This window comes from Channa argus, chromosome 15 (genome assembly GCF_033026475.1).
Source record: "Channa argus isolate prfri chromosome 15, Channa argus male v1.0, whole genome shotgun sequence".
Lineage (NCBI taxonomy): Eukaryota > Metazoa > Chordata > Actinopteri > Anabantiformes > Channidae > Channa > Channa argus.
This window is the reverse complement of record NC_090211.1, coordinates 22,925,107-22,940,071: the sequence shown is the minus strand read 5'-3', so window position 1 is coordinate 22,940,071 and position 14,965 is coordinate 22,925,107. Positions and strand designations below refer to the sequence as shown.

The 14,965-nt window shown below is 42.3% G+C and overlaps 1 protein-coding gene and 1 non-coding gene across 4 annotated transcripts; both read right to left on the bottom strand.

Moving 5' to 3' along the window:
• Window positions 1-461: 461 nt before the first annotated feature.
• On the bottom strand, window positions 462-13,279 carry LOC137099781 (suppressor of cytokine signaling 7-like). 3 transcript variants are annotated; one of them, XM_067477042.1, is made up of 10 exons: window positions 10,927-13,274; window positions 8,327-8,388; window positions 7,181-7,285; window positions 6,431-6,568; window positions 6,195-6,334; window positions 5,381-5,549; window positions 4,469-4,597; window positions 3,932-4,067; window positions 3,089-3,232; window positions 462-2,390 (listed from the first exon to the last, which is right to left on the bottom strand). In XM_067477042.1, the coding sequence occupies exons 1-9, from the start codon at window positions 12,705-12,707 to the stop codon at window positions 3,109-3,111; spliced, it is 2,784 nt and encodes a 927-aa protein (XP_067333143.1). In that variant the 5' UTR covers window positions 12,708-13,274; the 3' UTR covers window positions 462-2,390; window positions 3,089-3,108. The 3 variants fall into 3 exon arrangements, with proteins under 3 accessions (XP_067333143.1, XP_067333144.1, XP_067333145.1); XM_067477043.1 differs by lacking the exon at window positions 7,181-7,285; XM_067477044.1 differs by lacking the exons at window positions 462-2,390; window positions 3,089-3,232; window positions 3,932-4,067 and adding an exon at window positions 4,090-4,307 and having other exon boundaries at window positions 10,927-13,279.
• A 370-nt stretch (window positions 13,280-13,649) lies between these two features.
• trnas-uga (transfer RNA serine (anticodon UGA)) lies at window positions 13,650-13,731 on the bottom strand. The gene has a single exon. It is a non-coding gene; the product is annotated as a tRNA-Ser (tRNA).
• Window positions 13,732-14,965: the final 1,234 nt, after the last annotated feature.

Here is a 14,965-nt window from a genome sequence, read left to right as displayed (position 1 = left end):
ACTCTTCCTCCTGCGGCCCCCAGGTAATTTGAGTTTGAGACCCCTGGTCTAGTGGCTTGCTAAGTCGAGGTAGCAAAAGATGCTTTAGGTTTGCGTAATGTATAATCAAGATGGGGTAGACTGGTTGGTTTAGATGGTGTCAGGCCGCATGATGGCTGGCAAGAGAGGTAGACATGAGATCTTTGTTAGTGGAAGGTAGATTCGGACCACTGCTTGGAAATATTTTTTCTCTAGAATCCTTTGTTTGATTAAATATAAGATTGAATTTAAAAAAAAGAATTTAAGGAAGCATCTGATCAAAGAGAAACTCAATAGGATTATAAATCTGAGCAGATTCAATCTTTCATTTCTTGTATTGCTTTTGATATACTAACATGTTTAAGTCAGTACCAGAAGAGTATTAATGCTTAATATGCAGTGGCTTTACAAGACAAAGATAAAAGTTTTACTTGCAGACAAAGTCCATACCACACTGTTTTATTAACAGTGGACTGCACAAAAACAGTTTTTACCAAAGATGACAGATTATGACTTCACTTTTCCTCCACACTAAAAATACCATTTCACATTTCATCTTTCAGGTCTGAGCAGGTCTCCAGTCCTTCAGTGTGCAGTATAAATACTTATTTGTCCGCCCCCTTCACTGTTTTGACATCATGGAAGTGTCCCCACAGGGAGCTCTGGTCTGAGCTCCATGGTTCCCAGTCTCTGCTGGGACATAACTCACTCAGTACCAGTGTCTGAATCAATTAAAGTCCAGTCCATGCAAACACCAGTTTGTTCCAGTGACACAGTCCAGTAGTTTTCACTGCAAATCTCTGCTTTTCAAATTTTTTGGTAATATTGCCACAATTGTCAGTGCAGCTGGTCGCCTCTAGGATCCAGTTTCTTACAACTTATTATACAGTGCAATAATGTCTCAAAGAATTACATCACAATCATTGACAAATGTAAAAACAAAATGAGACTTAATTTTCCCTGATAGTTTGATTTGTGTTGCTGTACTTGTACTTGAGCATTTACTTCATATTGATGATCTTTAAATTATGACCCAGTACTTTTTAAAATGCTACGAAAATAGACATAAGTTTGGTTTAGGTTTCTTTAGCCTCAGAACTTAAATGTCAAACTGCAGGGTAAAGTTCCTGATGAGACAAAAACCCAAACTGTACCTGAAACTGAAACTATATTGTTATTTCTCCATTACCAGGCTAAAGACCCTAGTTTAGTTCAAAGTGCTTGTTTGCTGCTTAAGCCTCCTTTACACTGTCAAAATTAAAAAACAATGCTACAATCATTCTTAGTAGAGTTTGACTCTTATGAACAGCAGGAGAGACCCATGAGACACCTAAAGACACACAAGAGGTCAGACCAATGAGCCTAATTTAGCTTTTTCTGTTGGAAAATGTAATTAAAGCTGCCCAAAGATATCAAAGGAAAAGTGAAAACATATAGTTGGTGCTTAAAAACTAAAAAGCTTGTCAGTTTCTGTGACTGAAAGTTTTAGACTTGTAAATACTGTTTATTTCTACCCACCTGTTGTCGTAGCGCTTGTACAAGGAAAAACTGAGCTTTGTCAAAATGCTGTTAGCTTTAGCATTTCACTCTTTAAAGTAGTTCATCATCCCTATTCAACTTAGAATCAAATAGTCTGACATGATTAAAATGACCATACACCATCACAGAAATGAGTTCGATTTAAAGAAACAACAAAAAAAAAAACACCCACAAAACTCGGTCATACAAAATTAAACAAGCATAACAAGCTGTAGCTCAGGTGGTTGGGCAGTCGTCCACAAACCACAGGTTTTATAGAAGACACTGAAGACATAGTTGCTCCTGGCTTCCGGCTCTTTTGGGCAGTAACCACTTAGCTTATGAAAACTCACTAAAGTGGACAGAGTTTTTGTCCTAAAGGTGCAAAACTAATCGTACCTTTAACAGTGTAATAGAATCGAACAGTTGAGAATCTGATTTAGGGTATTCTGAGTTGAGAAAGACCTCCAGTGTGTTTGTGAATGTTCTGAATTCAGTAAAAAAAAAAAAAAAAAAAAAAAAAACAGTTCAGTGTTGGAAGAGGAGGATCCTGGAGGCGACAGCTTCTCTTCGCACCAAGTCTCTGGCGTTTATTTTCTTGTAGAGTTTTCAGTGTCTTTGCTAACACTGGTGTTTCCTGTTTTCCAGTTGCTCAGTGATGACATCAAAGAGAGGCAGAGTCTCCACATCCCCTGTCCCTCCCCATGAACCAATCAGAGAATTCTGAGGAGGGTGGATCATCTGAAACCTGCCCGAATACAGGACTGAGCGGAGGGAGATGATTGGTCGCAGTCTGATCCAGTATGAATGTTTGAATGTCCATCAGTGATCAAGTGAAATAGAAAATCAAAGAACTGGAGCAAAAAAAAAAAAAAAGAGGTTTTCATTACTACAAATGATCAGTTTTAGTTTTTGAAACACTTAATTTATTTTGTTTGTGAGATTAACTCTATTTTTAACACAGAGTTCAAGTTCAATTTTAGCTGTAAACTGTCTGATTCAAAAAAAAGAACTTTAGATATTTGGGTCTTGTTTCCAGAAAAATGTCTTTGGGACGGTTCTGTCTGTCATCCTCTTGTCTGGTTCGGGGACGCTGTGTTTCTGTTTTGTTTTTATTTTTTTTTTATAAATCAAGTCACTTCAGAAGAGTAACCCATTTGTGTTTGGGTGCGTTGTAATCAGCCATGTAGTCAGCATCCTTCTACCGATATATTCACAGTTTCTCCTCTGAACATGTCCAAACCACCTCAATCTGGCCTCTCTGACTTTATCTCTAAGGGACAGAGTAATTAAACCTGAGAACAAACCACATCCTGCATAGTTTTGAGATTGGGGACCTGTTTTTAGGATAACAAGTTTAACATGACTCATGGTAACTGTCCAGCTAAGCTTTTGATACACGTATGAAAAATGGGGCCCTGTGTGACACTTTTGGATCTCTGTCCTCATTTTGTGTTTCTCGTGAATTAAAATGTTTTTATCAGATGTTTAAGCATCTACAACATGAACTCCATGTTAAAGCTGGCTGCGTACATATTGAAGTGGTACTCACATTGTCATCAGGCTTCAGTGCTACGTTTGGGATTCGACCCCTGACTGGCTGCTTGGCTCCAGCCCCCCCCTCTCCTTCAGTGTCGGATTGATCTCCTCCTCTGGGTCATAGTAATAAAACTTCCTCAGGTAGGCAATCAGAGGCCTTTAGACAGTGAGGGCACCCAGAGAAAACAAAAACACATTCAGTTCCTTAAGTTCATATTACGGGCTAATTCTTTTAGAATAAATACATAACATTACATGGAATGTACATTTAATAAGTAAAGTCAACATTCTAGGTTTTAGAAGACATAAGGAGAAATTCTTAGACATGCTATATTACATCTTATTATTTAGCATAAGTAAGTCACATGAGTGGTGATGATTAAAATTTCCCTGCAGCTAATACTAGCATAATAGCACATAGTGAAGTTTATGGCCTAAATTTTGGACAAACTCTGGTTTTACTTAAAGGTAAATGTGGCACCATTAATTAACGGTTAAAGATGATGTAATTAATAGTAACTCATTTATTAATGCTGTTTTATGACTCTACTATAAAGAATTAAGTACAGATGCAGTTTTCAGAAGGTATGTCCATTTCCTGCTACTCTACCCTTTACAACACCTCTCTGTGAAATGTTACTTTTACTGAACTACATTAATTTCATAACTTGATGAAATTGCAAAGGGAAAGAAGAAAAACTTTAAAACTGCACTTAAGTACAGTACTTGTACTGCAGCCAAAACCTTCACAATAAATAAGGTTGCGTATTGTTACATTTAGTTCTGTTGCTAAGGAAACTGTATTTTAGCATAAACTTTGATGTCAAGGTTGTTTCAGACACAAACGTCTACTCACGTGGGCAGCGGCAGCTCCTGGATGTGGTCAATACGAACCAGCTGTCTGATGCAGAAGCGACAGAGATGCTGCAGAGATTTGACACTGCTGAACCTGGAGACCGGGTACAGGAGCTGGACAGGGGTCGGGGGCAGACCTGAAGACCAGACACAAAATCTTCTTGTTTTTGTAATAAAATGATCAATTTGAAATTACATGGTGCAACCAGTCAAGGGAGATGGCCGCCCACCCTGAGCCTGGTTCTGCTGGAGGTTTCTCCTCCTAAAGGAATTTTTCCTCTCCACTGTTGCCTAGGACTTGTTCAAGGGGGAATTGTTGGGTTTTTTCTATACATCTTTATAGTCTTGACTTTATCATGTAGAGTACCTTGAGATGACTTTGTCAATTGGCACAATTGAATTAAATTAGAAAAACAATTATTCAGATTAATCACAGTAATTAAATGTACTAATACAGAATATTAAACTTCGTTGCAGTTTAATGCCGTACATGTACAGATACCTGCAGACAGGTGAGAAGTTATTGGCTGGTTGTTACCTGGGACTCTGGAGCGCAGGAAGTAGAGGAACTTTCCATTCTTGGAGTGCATGATGGCTCTTTCTATGAACTCAACCACAGAGTGGCAACGATCCTCGAATTTGGGATGACACCACAGACTGAAGGTTCCTGCAGGATGAGGAGAAAGCATGTTTCTGTCATCACAGCTGATACAGACATGCAAAGCTTTAGAAACCTATAAGTGAGACACATCCTAGTGTTTTTGAGCCCATACGTATTTAACCATATGATAAAGTTAGAGAGAAAACTTTAGCAGACAGACTCCTCAGTGTATAGTTCATGTGTAATGTCACTGTTTGCTGCACAGATGTCTAATGCCTCCCTCTAGTTTTCAGGTTTGGAACTTCAGCAGGTCTGAAAATCATCCAAATACATTATCACTGGATAATGTATTTACCATTTATTTACCATTTACCACTGGAGAAAACCAGTGGACATTATTATGCAGTGGAAACTGTGCCAATACTGGATGTAATCAGTTAGTGATTAAAAACTGGATCCTGACAACAGACTCTACACTTTTTTCCTCTAAAACATCATGAACACCGCTATGGACTGCCAACATTTTCTTCTCCAGTCATTGATTCCCAAACTGAAACCCGACCCAGTTTTGTATCCATATTCAGTAACCAGCCTTAAACCTGCAACTTTCTGTCTTTAAAACTGCAGTTTCAGTGTCAAACATCCAGCTTCATAAAAGCTGATAATCTTCATCATATGATCAGCATTTTACACTCAGTATGTCTTACTGGTTATGTGATATGTTGATTTGCATACTCAGGCCAATGACGTTTTTATAACACGGATTTGCTCAGAATCCATAGATGAAGCTATGCTAAATCTCAGACAAATAACACAGTGAGTTTTAGCTGTTTGAAACCTGTGTGTTACCTCTGTAGTGCTCCATGCGAGTGTGGTGTGTGACTCCCTGAGACCTGAAGCTCAGACTCAGGATGTATCGAGGATCTGAACTGTCCCGAACCAGAAAGGATCCGTCAGGTTTCCCCTTCAGCTTCATTTCTGCATCCTCCCAGTTCATCGGCCCCCAGTACCAACCACACTAAAACACACACACACACACTTTAGTCCATCCCCGTCCACTAAGACATATCCAAACTCGCTCCAAATACTTTTTTCTAAAATCATGGAGACCAAGTTCTGCCAGTAACTGAAAGTATAAATTGAAAAAATAAAAAGTCCACATTTCAAAACTAATATTAAATTTTGCTTAAATGTAAAGGGATTTTTGAAGAAAAAAAAACAAGAAATTGAGACAAACCATTTTTACATAAATATTGAGAGGTTTTTTTAAAAAATCTAAATTTAAGTGAAAAATTTGAGACACGAAAAGGCTCAATTTAGATTAGAACCAGGGCTGTAAATCAACTAAAAATAAAATAACTAATCAATTACACATTTTCTGTGGTTAATCATGATGAATTGACCAACAGAAATTTGCACTAGACCCAACTGTTATCTGGGTCACATGACAGGTCAGAGGAAACATGAATGTAAATAGTTATTCTAAACACTTTCAGTTCAGAATTCCGCATCATCAGTAACTAACTACATTAAAAAAATGCTCGGCTTTACTGTGTTATTGTAATATAATCCCTGTTTTTAAGTAAGAATAGGATTTTTTGTAAATGTATAAACAAATGTTTGATGCTGCCTCCTTTTAAACAAAGGTTACGAGGCCTCAGACCTTTTCCAGTTCTCTGAGGCTGGTGGCGAAGCTGCTTGCATCAGGTCGACTGAGGGGGCATCGGGGTGCGAGTCGGGGTGGGGGGTGGTGGCTGTCTGGACGCAGAGGGACCGGCCTCGGTAAACCACGCAGGAAGGTGTCTGATGCACACAGAGAAGAGAAATGAAAGGATTAGTGTCTGTAAAAATGTCTGTGTGTGAGGCATCATGTCATAGTGTCCCCTAAAACCGTGTTACCGTTGAGACTCAGGCTGTGTTGGATGGTGCTAAGGGAGGGGGGCAGGGCCAGCGGTCGGGGAGGCAGAGACTGCATCGACGCCCCCACACTTCGCTCCATAAAGGGACCCTGCTGCTGAGGAGGACCACCAAAATCATCTGGACAGTCAGAGAAAAACATTTGCCAACTGTGAGTCACTGCACAGACAACACAGAACCTTCAGCTGGTGGTTTATGCTGATTATTTGGTGGTCTTTACTGTCTTTAGTGCAGTTTGCTGCCTACACTTCAGGGTTACTACTGAACTCCCAACAACCTGATAGAGCTTCACTCTCATTCATATCAGCAGTCAATATCAATAATATAGCTGTAAAACTAAACGCCTGCAATTCCTCCACAGTTCAATGTTTTTTTTGACCAAATCTTATCTTAAAAGTTTTAAAAAGTCCAAACTTTAAACATAGATTGATTGTTTTATTTAGCCGTCACACACAGAACCAGATTAAATGTGTTACTGTCCCAATATTTATATATTTATATTATTGCACATAACATCTACTGGGTGTTTTTTCCCCCTCAGTAAGGTTTTGGTCAGCGGATTTTAATTCTACTGATTTAAAAAAAACAGACGTTGCCATAAATCAGACTGTGGAGATAAATTTGACTTTGTGTTAAGTAAAAAGTGATTCATAGTAGGATGAACACAAAAGAAGAAATGAAAACAGAAATCGGAAGATGATGGAAAAGAGGAAGAAGAAAAAGAAGAAGTACCAAGTAAACTGAGGCTTCTTCTGGGTGGGGGAGGAGGAGTTGGGGGATGAAGAGAGTTACCCCCCCTCCGAGAAATATCCACATCAACCAGAGATACCGTCTCACCTGGACACACACACACACACATACACACACACACACACACACACACAGGAAAAGAATGTGTTAGAGAGAAGCTGGGAAATGTTAGTTCAGTTCAACAGAAGAAGAAGATGTTCTTAGTCCAGTTTCCACCACAGGAACTTTGGGTTTGCAAACAACCTTAGTTTCTAATTACTTAAGGAGCTATGGAGTAGTCTCTGGTTGGTCATACTTTCTGAAGGTCCAGGAACTATCGGGGCAAGGTCTGGAGTCCTGAATGGTCAAACCCACACCTGGCATTTCATTTTTCTGGGAGGTTGTTTGTCTTTATTCAATAAGCTGAAGTAGACAGGAGACAGTTAACATGGGAGAAGACAAACGGAGACAGGCAGCAAACTGCCTGGTCTTCAACTGCACTCGAACCCAGGATGCTGTTACGTGACAGCTGTACCTGTAACCCCTTGGCATTCAGGACACTCCATGACTGGCATCTTTAAAGCCCTGCTGTAAAAAGCAACCAACTGTCAAGCTTTTGATACATCAGCAGCTAATTTGCTCAATCTTACCGGGGCTTTGGTCCTAGTGTGAAATGCAAATCACACCTTTCACCCAGAGAAGGTTGCTGGTTCCTGGGAAGAAAGTACCAGGAACTTACTGGTGGAACTGTGGCCTTATGATGTAAATGGTTATTAAACAGGTTTTATGTCTTCGATGTAAGAACATTTATTCAGTGAGTTTGTTCTATAGAATTAAATTATTTATTTAATTGACATTATCATGGAGCTGTAAAGCAGGAAGATAACTGTGCAATATTTGACTAATTGTGTTCTTAAAAAGCACCAAGCAAAATCAGCTCATTTATGGACTAACCACTTCATCACATCACATAAGTGATTTGACTTTCATTCTATACTGGATTCAGAGCCAACAAAATGCTGTCGAACGCTGCCAAAAGAACCACAACAATACAGACGTCTCAGTTCACAGTGTGGGGAAAGTGAGGCTGCTGTGTCCCTGAAAACCAGCTGACAGACAAAGTCGGGTAAAAATACCTCAAAGACTCACCGGTGAAAGGAGGAGTGAAGGGCACCGGAGAGAAGGCACTGTGGGGTCTGGACACCTGCAGCCTAATGGAGACAGAGAAACCAGAGAATTACTGCAGCTGCTTCATCGTCATCATCCTCACGAGTCCACTCTGTTACGGAGAGCTGAAAAACTAGTTTTTGGGGGGAAGTGAAAACTCAGAGGGAGGTGACTTAACCAATGAATCAGCTCTTACAACAAACCACCAAGTTTCCTGCACCTGCTTGCACAGCTCAGACATATGTAATAAGTCAAATCATTAAAACCAACCATCAGGAACCACAGATGGACGATCATAAACAGAGCTTAAATGAAATGTTAGTGAGCATGAAACAAGGTTTCGTTCACGTCAGGAGTAAATCCAGAAACACTTTAAACCTGCAAAAACTATATAGTTCTCAACAACCATCATATGTTCATCAAACCTTCTTTCTGTAACACTGTTGGCTTGATCACATTCTCTTTGTAACATGTGACTAACAGCCAGCTTCAACAAAAACCCTACAAACTGGAACAAGTTCTCCCTCCACCGCCTCAGTGAGGAAAAACTGTCAAGATAAACAGGAAACGTTTGTCTTCAACAGACTATAGGTGTTGCTGAGTGGAACCCTGGGAAGTATTTTTCAAGAAGGACATGAACTTGTTTTTTTATCCTTTCACAAATTCTTCTCATATCTGTAGCAACTGTCAGACATGAACACGCAAAGGAGATCATAAAAATCACAGACATAAAACAACGCAAACATCCCATCACCAGTAGAACACGTGAAAGTAGTAGAGGAGAACAGAGACAGTAACACTGTGCCTTCACCTGACGGTAACAGCTCATTCATGCTCCTTTACAACTAAACTGCAACTTATCACATTTTGCATTTTCTACTTTACAGCATATCCGTGGTTTTGGTCGTCCAGAACACGTGCATCTAAAAAAACCCTGATTAACTGTTCGAAAATCAGTGTCAGATGGTTGAAACCTTTGCTCTTTTTATGACCTGGTCTGTGGTCGTCTGAGTGGAGGAAAAAAAAAAGATTTTTCACTTTTCCAGATCAGAAACTGGATTTTACAGTGTTAAAGCTTTAAATTCTATGTCAAACATTTTGCCAACAATCTTTTGATTAAGAGCCTTAATTCAGCACCTTCAGAAAAACCTAAATTATCTGTAAAATGCAAAATTGCTCTGTGGGATTTTCCGTCCTTAACTCCTGAAACATACAAGCTGCTGTGACCAAATACGACAGTAAAAAGAGTCTAATAAACTGTCAGCCATAATGATGATTTTCAGAATATTAATTTATGGGGTTATGGGCTGCAGTTAAAATTATTCAAATATTCAAAAAAATGCTGAAAACTGAACTCTTCCACATCTTCCTATGCACTTAAATCTCTTAAAAAAACAACTTTCTGTTCTCTTTGTGGTAAAGATTAAACAAATTAAAATGGGATCCTGATGCTTTTCTGTTGGCATGGTTACCACAGATGTTAACTAGCAGGGACCATCGTACATTTGTCGTCTCTTTAGGGTGTTGATGGCACACTCAGTCTCCAAGGCAACAACTAATCTCTGATGTGTCTTGAGCAACGAGGATGCTTATTGCTATGACAACAGTTGGAAAGTCCTCCGAAGTTTGATTTTTTTAGATCAGAGACTTGCCTTACCATATGGCAGTGGCGTGGACAAAAAAACAGGAATACCTTAAACTCCGCATCCAACAAAAGTAAGCTCATGTTATTATTTGACTAATTTTACAGCTGATAACTACAAACTATTTCTTTCTATGGGACAATTCACATTAATCAACACTGACATTAGCATAAGTGTAAATCTGCCGCGGTCGTCCTGACACAACGGAAACTAACAATCGGAAAAGAAATAGCACAACAAACCAGTAAATCCATGCAGACACCAGAATGACTTACTATTTTCATATGAAAAATATATTACGTTTTAATTAAATCAATTTGTTAGTATCTATTTTGTTTTAGAGGTAAAAATAATAATAATAATAATAATTCTGTATTTAATCCTAAAAAGGAAGGTTTCTTCGACAGCAGTTGAAAGGTTTTCTGTTAATTAGATAAAAACCGAAACAGAACATTTCAGGGTAACATTTTAAACTATTTTTAAAATAGAAAACCAGAAAGCTGCTAAAACACCTGAGAGCAGACAGAGACACAGTCGGGACAGTGCACTCTAAACTTTCTGCAATGATATCCTCCCCTATGTCTGTTGATTCTGAGAACAGCTGCAAGTTAACCTTCTGTCCATCAACAGCTCTGAAGAAAAGTGCTCATGATTTCAAACCTGAGAGGACACTGATCCTGTTTCATATTGGTGTTGGGAAAACTAAACATTCAGTTCCTTTCTTTCTGTATTTCTGTAACAACAGAGGAAAGTGTCGACTTCTTCACTTCTTTTTGTCTTTCTGCTGGATTCTATTTATTCTTATTAAACTGCTCCTGTTATTTTGTCCACTCTCTTCATTTGTTTCCATGGCAATAAGCATCCTCATTGCTATAATAAACAATAAGCATATTCTCATTCACTCTTAAGTCCTGAAGTGAACCCCCCCAGGCCTCTTACCTGCTGCTGTCCTGCTCCGTGTTGCTGCATGTCGACCCCCACACATCCAACAGACTCCCCCCAGATGAGGTGGATGATGCCAGGGACGGCCTCTTGTCCAGCAGTCCACCTGAACCACCGCTGGAGCTCTTGGTTCTGAATAGCTTGCTGAGTCTGACCTTTAAGGAACCCCCTTTCCTCGACTTCCCCCGTGGAGTCTTCTCCCCCTCCCTCCCCCCTCCTCCTACTCCTTCCGGCTCCCCCTCTAGTACCACCAGCGGGGAGGCGGACCGGCCTCCTGAAGCTACGCCAAGTTTAGGGGTGGTGGCACGGCTCTGGGGCTGCGAGCGGGACTGGTGCTGATGCTGTGGACGGGGGTTTAGGTCCGCATTTGAATTTGGGAGGGGGTCGGGGGGACCATTGAGGGCTGCTGCAGCCTGGGGGGCCTGTGGGCAGACATAGGGGTACAGGCAAGGGTTTGGAGTGTTGCTGATGGAGGTGTGGGAGACAGCACAGGGGGGAAGAGACACTGCAGCACCCAGGACTGCTAGCGAGGATCGGCACTTCTGATCAGTGCAAACCCCTGCCTCCTCCGCCAGTTTGTGGACCTGCCGCATCAGACCACTCAGAGTCCCCCCAGAAGAGCCCCCAGCAATAATTCTCCCCACCCTTTCTCCTTTTTCGGCATTCCCCAAGTCCCCTCCATCCCTGTCCCCTCCCTCACCCAGTCCTACTACCTCTTCAGAACCTAAACCTTCCAGAACCAGCAAGGCATCACTGGTCTCGCTCGGATCCTCGCCCGGCCCCATGACCCCCGACCCCGAGGCCAGGACGCTATGACAAGAGCACTGAGGGAGCGGAAGCACCATTTCCCCACCACCACCACCACCACCATTTTCCTCCCTCCCTTCACCCAGCTGCCCCAGTCTCCGAGCCAAAGCGAGTACTGGGTCCTCGCTCCCAGCCACGCAGTTCTTCCTGGGTTCCATCAGACCTAGACGCAGGGCTTGGTCCAGCAGGCCTGGAGGCCATTTAGCCAGTCGGTCTGTCAGCAGGCGGTGTCTGTGGCACAAGACCGACCTGGATTCAGAGTCCAGAGCCTGGACACCATGCTGAGGAGTCTGGGGACTGTCAGACGCTTTGGACAGTCTGAGGACCGGGTGCCACTGTAGGAGCTGTGGTCGTTGCAGCTGCAGGTTCTCCTCTGCAGATGGGATGCAGTGTGAGATTGGGTCCTTACCCCCTCCAGGTCCGGGGCCAGCTGTTGTGCTACCAGGACCAGAGCTTGATCCACAGTCCAACGGCTGTCTCTGTCTCTCTGCTTCCTCCTGAAGAAACCCCGGGGGCGGCTGCTCCAATCCGCACTCCAGGATCCGGTCTCCGGACCGCAGCAGGTTCTGAAACACCATCAGTTGCGCCCTCGACCCATGCCCCCCCGAGCCGTGGGGCACTTGGAAGTCCACGAACCGCTGGGCCGCAACGGCAAAGTCCTCAGGAGGCGGAGGGGACAGAGGAGCTTCGGAGCCCGGCTGGGCCTGCGTCAACACCAGCCCGCCGTCTAACTCGCCTTTTCCGGGAAGCGGAGAGCTGTAGTGCGGGGAGGCCGAGCCGAGGCCTGCCGAGGGGCCACTGGGGTCCAGATCAAAGCCGCCACCGTGGTGTCCCAGCACGGCCTTAACGGGCCCAAATCCGCCGCCTCCGGACATCAGGTCTTCGGGCTCGTCCAGCCGGTCGTACTCGGCTGCGGATACGAGCCGCATCAGGACGAAGTCCGGAGACATTTCTTGTTGCGCGTCGTTCATGCTGACGGGCTAACGTTAGCGGCTAACGGCTCTGTTACATAACACCAACAGAAATAAACAGCTGCGGAGCTAACGGTGGCTACTTGCTGCATCCTCCGCGCTGAGCTAACCGGGCAGCCCGGCGGAGCACCGACAAACAGCCATGTAACGTCCGGACCGGTTCGTTACAGTGACGGCTCCGCGGAACGACGTGAAAACGCGAACAGACATGAGAAACCCGCCCGGTACCGCTGCTCGGTAACGTTAGCTAGCTGTTAGCCTCCTACCTACTCATCCTCCGGTCAGACAACACGGATGTGACAAGGAGGGAGGGGGGAGCGCGGGGCGGCATCAATAATCGATCGTTGCTGATTGATTAACGGAGATCGTGGACACTGTGGACGATAGACCGCAAAACCGAAAAGTCCCGAACACTTCCCGGTACCGAGAGTCTCCGTCAGTAGCGGAGGTCTCTCTACCGCCTCTCTCTGTTCCACAGACACCGGATCGGTCTTAATAATTAATATTTTCCTTTTAACTTTACTGATGTGACCCTCACTCTAAATATCCGTTCAATCGATTAATGATTCTGTGTTACATTTTATAAAATGTATTTAATGCTATTTTAATTTTGTATGATTGTTTTGTTCTATATTATTTTTGCTTGATTGTATTTATTCGATATTTTGTTATTAGTTATTTTAAATATAGTTTTTGTATTTTGTTTAATGTGTAATAAAATTAACAGTCATGTCTGTCGTAAAACATTGTATTTGATCACTGAATTTGCTTTTCAGCTCTTTCCTCTGAGCTCCTGACATCATAACATTTGGTTTAACCATTTTTCCCCGAACAAACTAAAAACGAGTAGTGTCCTGAAGACAGTGGGTCTCTGTCCTGTATAATAAGTGGTCCACAAGTATTTGGACGGTTCAGGTGTTGATTAAAAGAAATTCAGAAAACCGCTGTGAGCAGGGTTCGAACCTGCGCGGGGAAACCCCATTGGATTTCAAGTCCAACGCCTTAACCACTCGGCCATCGCAGCGGGCCGAAGAGGTCTGGCACTCATCAAGTAGTATTTCGCGGTACTAGTACCATTAAGTATCTTTGTTCTCATTTAACAGACACTTTTATCCAAAGCAACTTACAAGTGAGCTACAAAGCAGCAAGAATCTAAGTCAAGGTGAAAACCCTTGTTCTAAGTGTGGGAGCAATACGCTGTCATAATAATAAAATGACGTTTGCTGCTGCCATTCAGTTTTTGGAGGTGGCCTCTAATCCTCAATCCTGTTAACACCAATGTTTAAGACAAGAAATATAATTTGACACTGAGCTGTGACTCCGTTCATTTCCTTAATTTGTTGTGGAAAATTAATTACAGCAGTTTCACCACAATCAGCGGCTGTTTGCACCGCATGAACAAAGCTACAAACATGGAGATTCTGAATGAAGTTCTGCAGCCTTCTTTCATTTCTAAGTGGATTTGTGGAGGATAACGGCGGATGATCGTCAGACATAATGACACCCTCGGGAAGAAGAAGTCACACCGAATCACATTATGTTTCCCTGCAGCAAAAGTTTGTCAAAAGACCTGAATGTCCTCCATAGTTGCAGTTTTTGCACTTCTATCGGTGTGCAGTGATGGAAAATGTCAAAGTCTTTGTCGGATTCAGTATACAGCATGTTGTTAGACCTACACTTATTTTCTTCATAATTTAGATGTAACCCACACAAGTTCGGGATATTTGACTTTCAGGTGAAATTTATGGAAATTCAGAAGTCGAATATGCCTAACGTTTTGTGTGTATTTATTGGAAACACATTTCCAATCTTGCATGCGAGTAATCGGCAAAACGTGAACCTCTTTGACACTTAAAGGGGAGGTTTGAATCAGTGGGGCGATCAGCTGAGTCAGGGAGGTTCTGCATTATTTAGGGAGTCGTTTGGGTGGTAACTCTAAGTGCTGTTGATGTTCATCAGATTGGAAAGGGTTGCAAAACATTTTCTAAAGAATTTGGGCTCCACTATTCGACTCAGACAAAGATCACACCAGAAGCCAGGAAGTCACTTTTTTTAATGGTCGATATTGAAGTCCAGTGTCAGAATATTGAATGGTAAACTTGGCAGAGCTGCAGGAGGAAGCTGCTGCTCTCCAAGAACATCACTGCCTGTCTAGTTTGCTCAGGACTGTTACAAGAATGTTATGTAGACAGATGAGGCAAAAGTACTATTTTTTTTTTTTTTTAGCTTAAATGAGAAGTTTGATTACCAAAGTCTGC

Bases quoted from the DNA above. Each gene is read 5' to 3' on its own strand.
- LOC137099781 (XM_067477042.1), bottom strand. From the start codon at position 12,707: ATGAACGACGCGCAACAAGAAATGTCTCCGGACTTCGTCCTGATGCGG. The intron at 6,335-6,430 runs GTAACACGGTTT...TGTGTGCATCAG, and splicing joins ACACAGCCTGAGTCTCAACG to ACACCTTCCTGCGTGGTTTA. The intron at 4,598-5,380 runs GTAACACACAGG...CTCATCCTGCAG, and splicing joins TCGCATGGAGCACTACAGAG to GAACCTTCAGTCTGTGGTGT.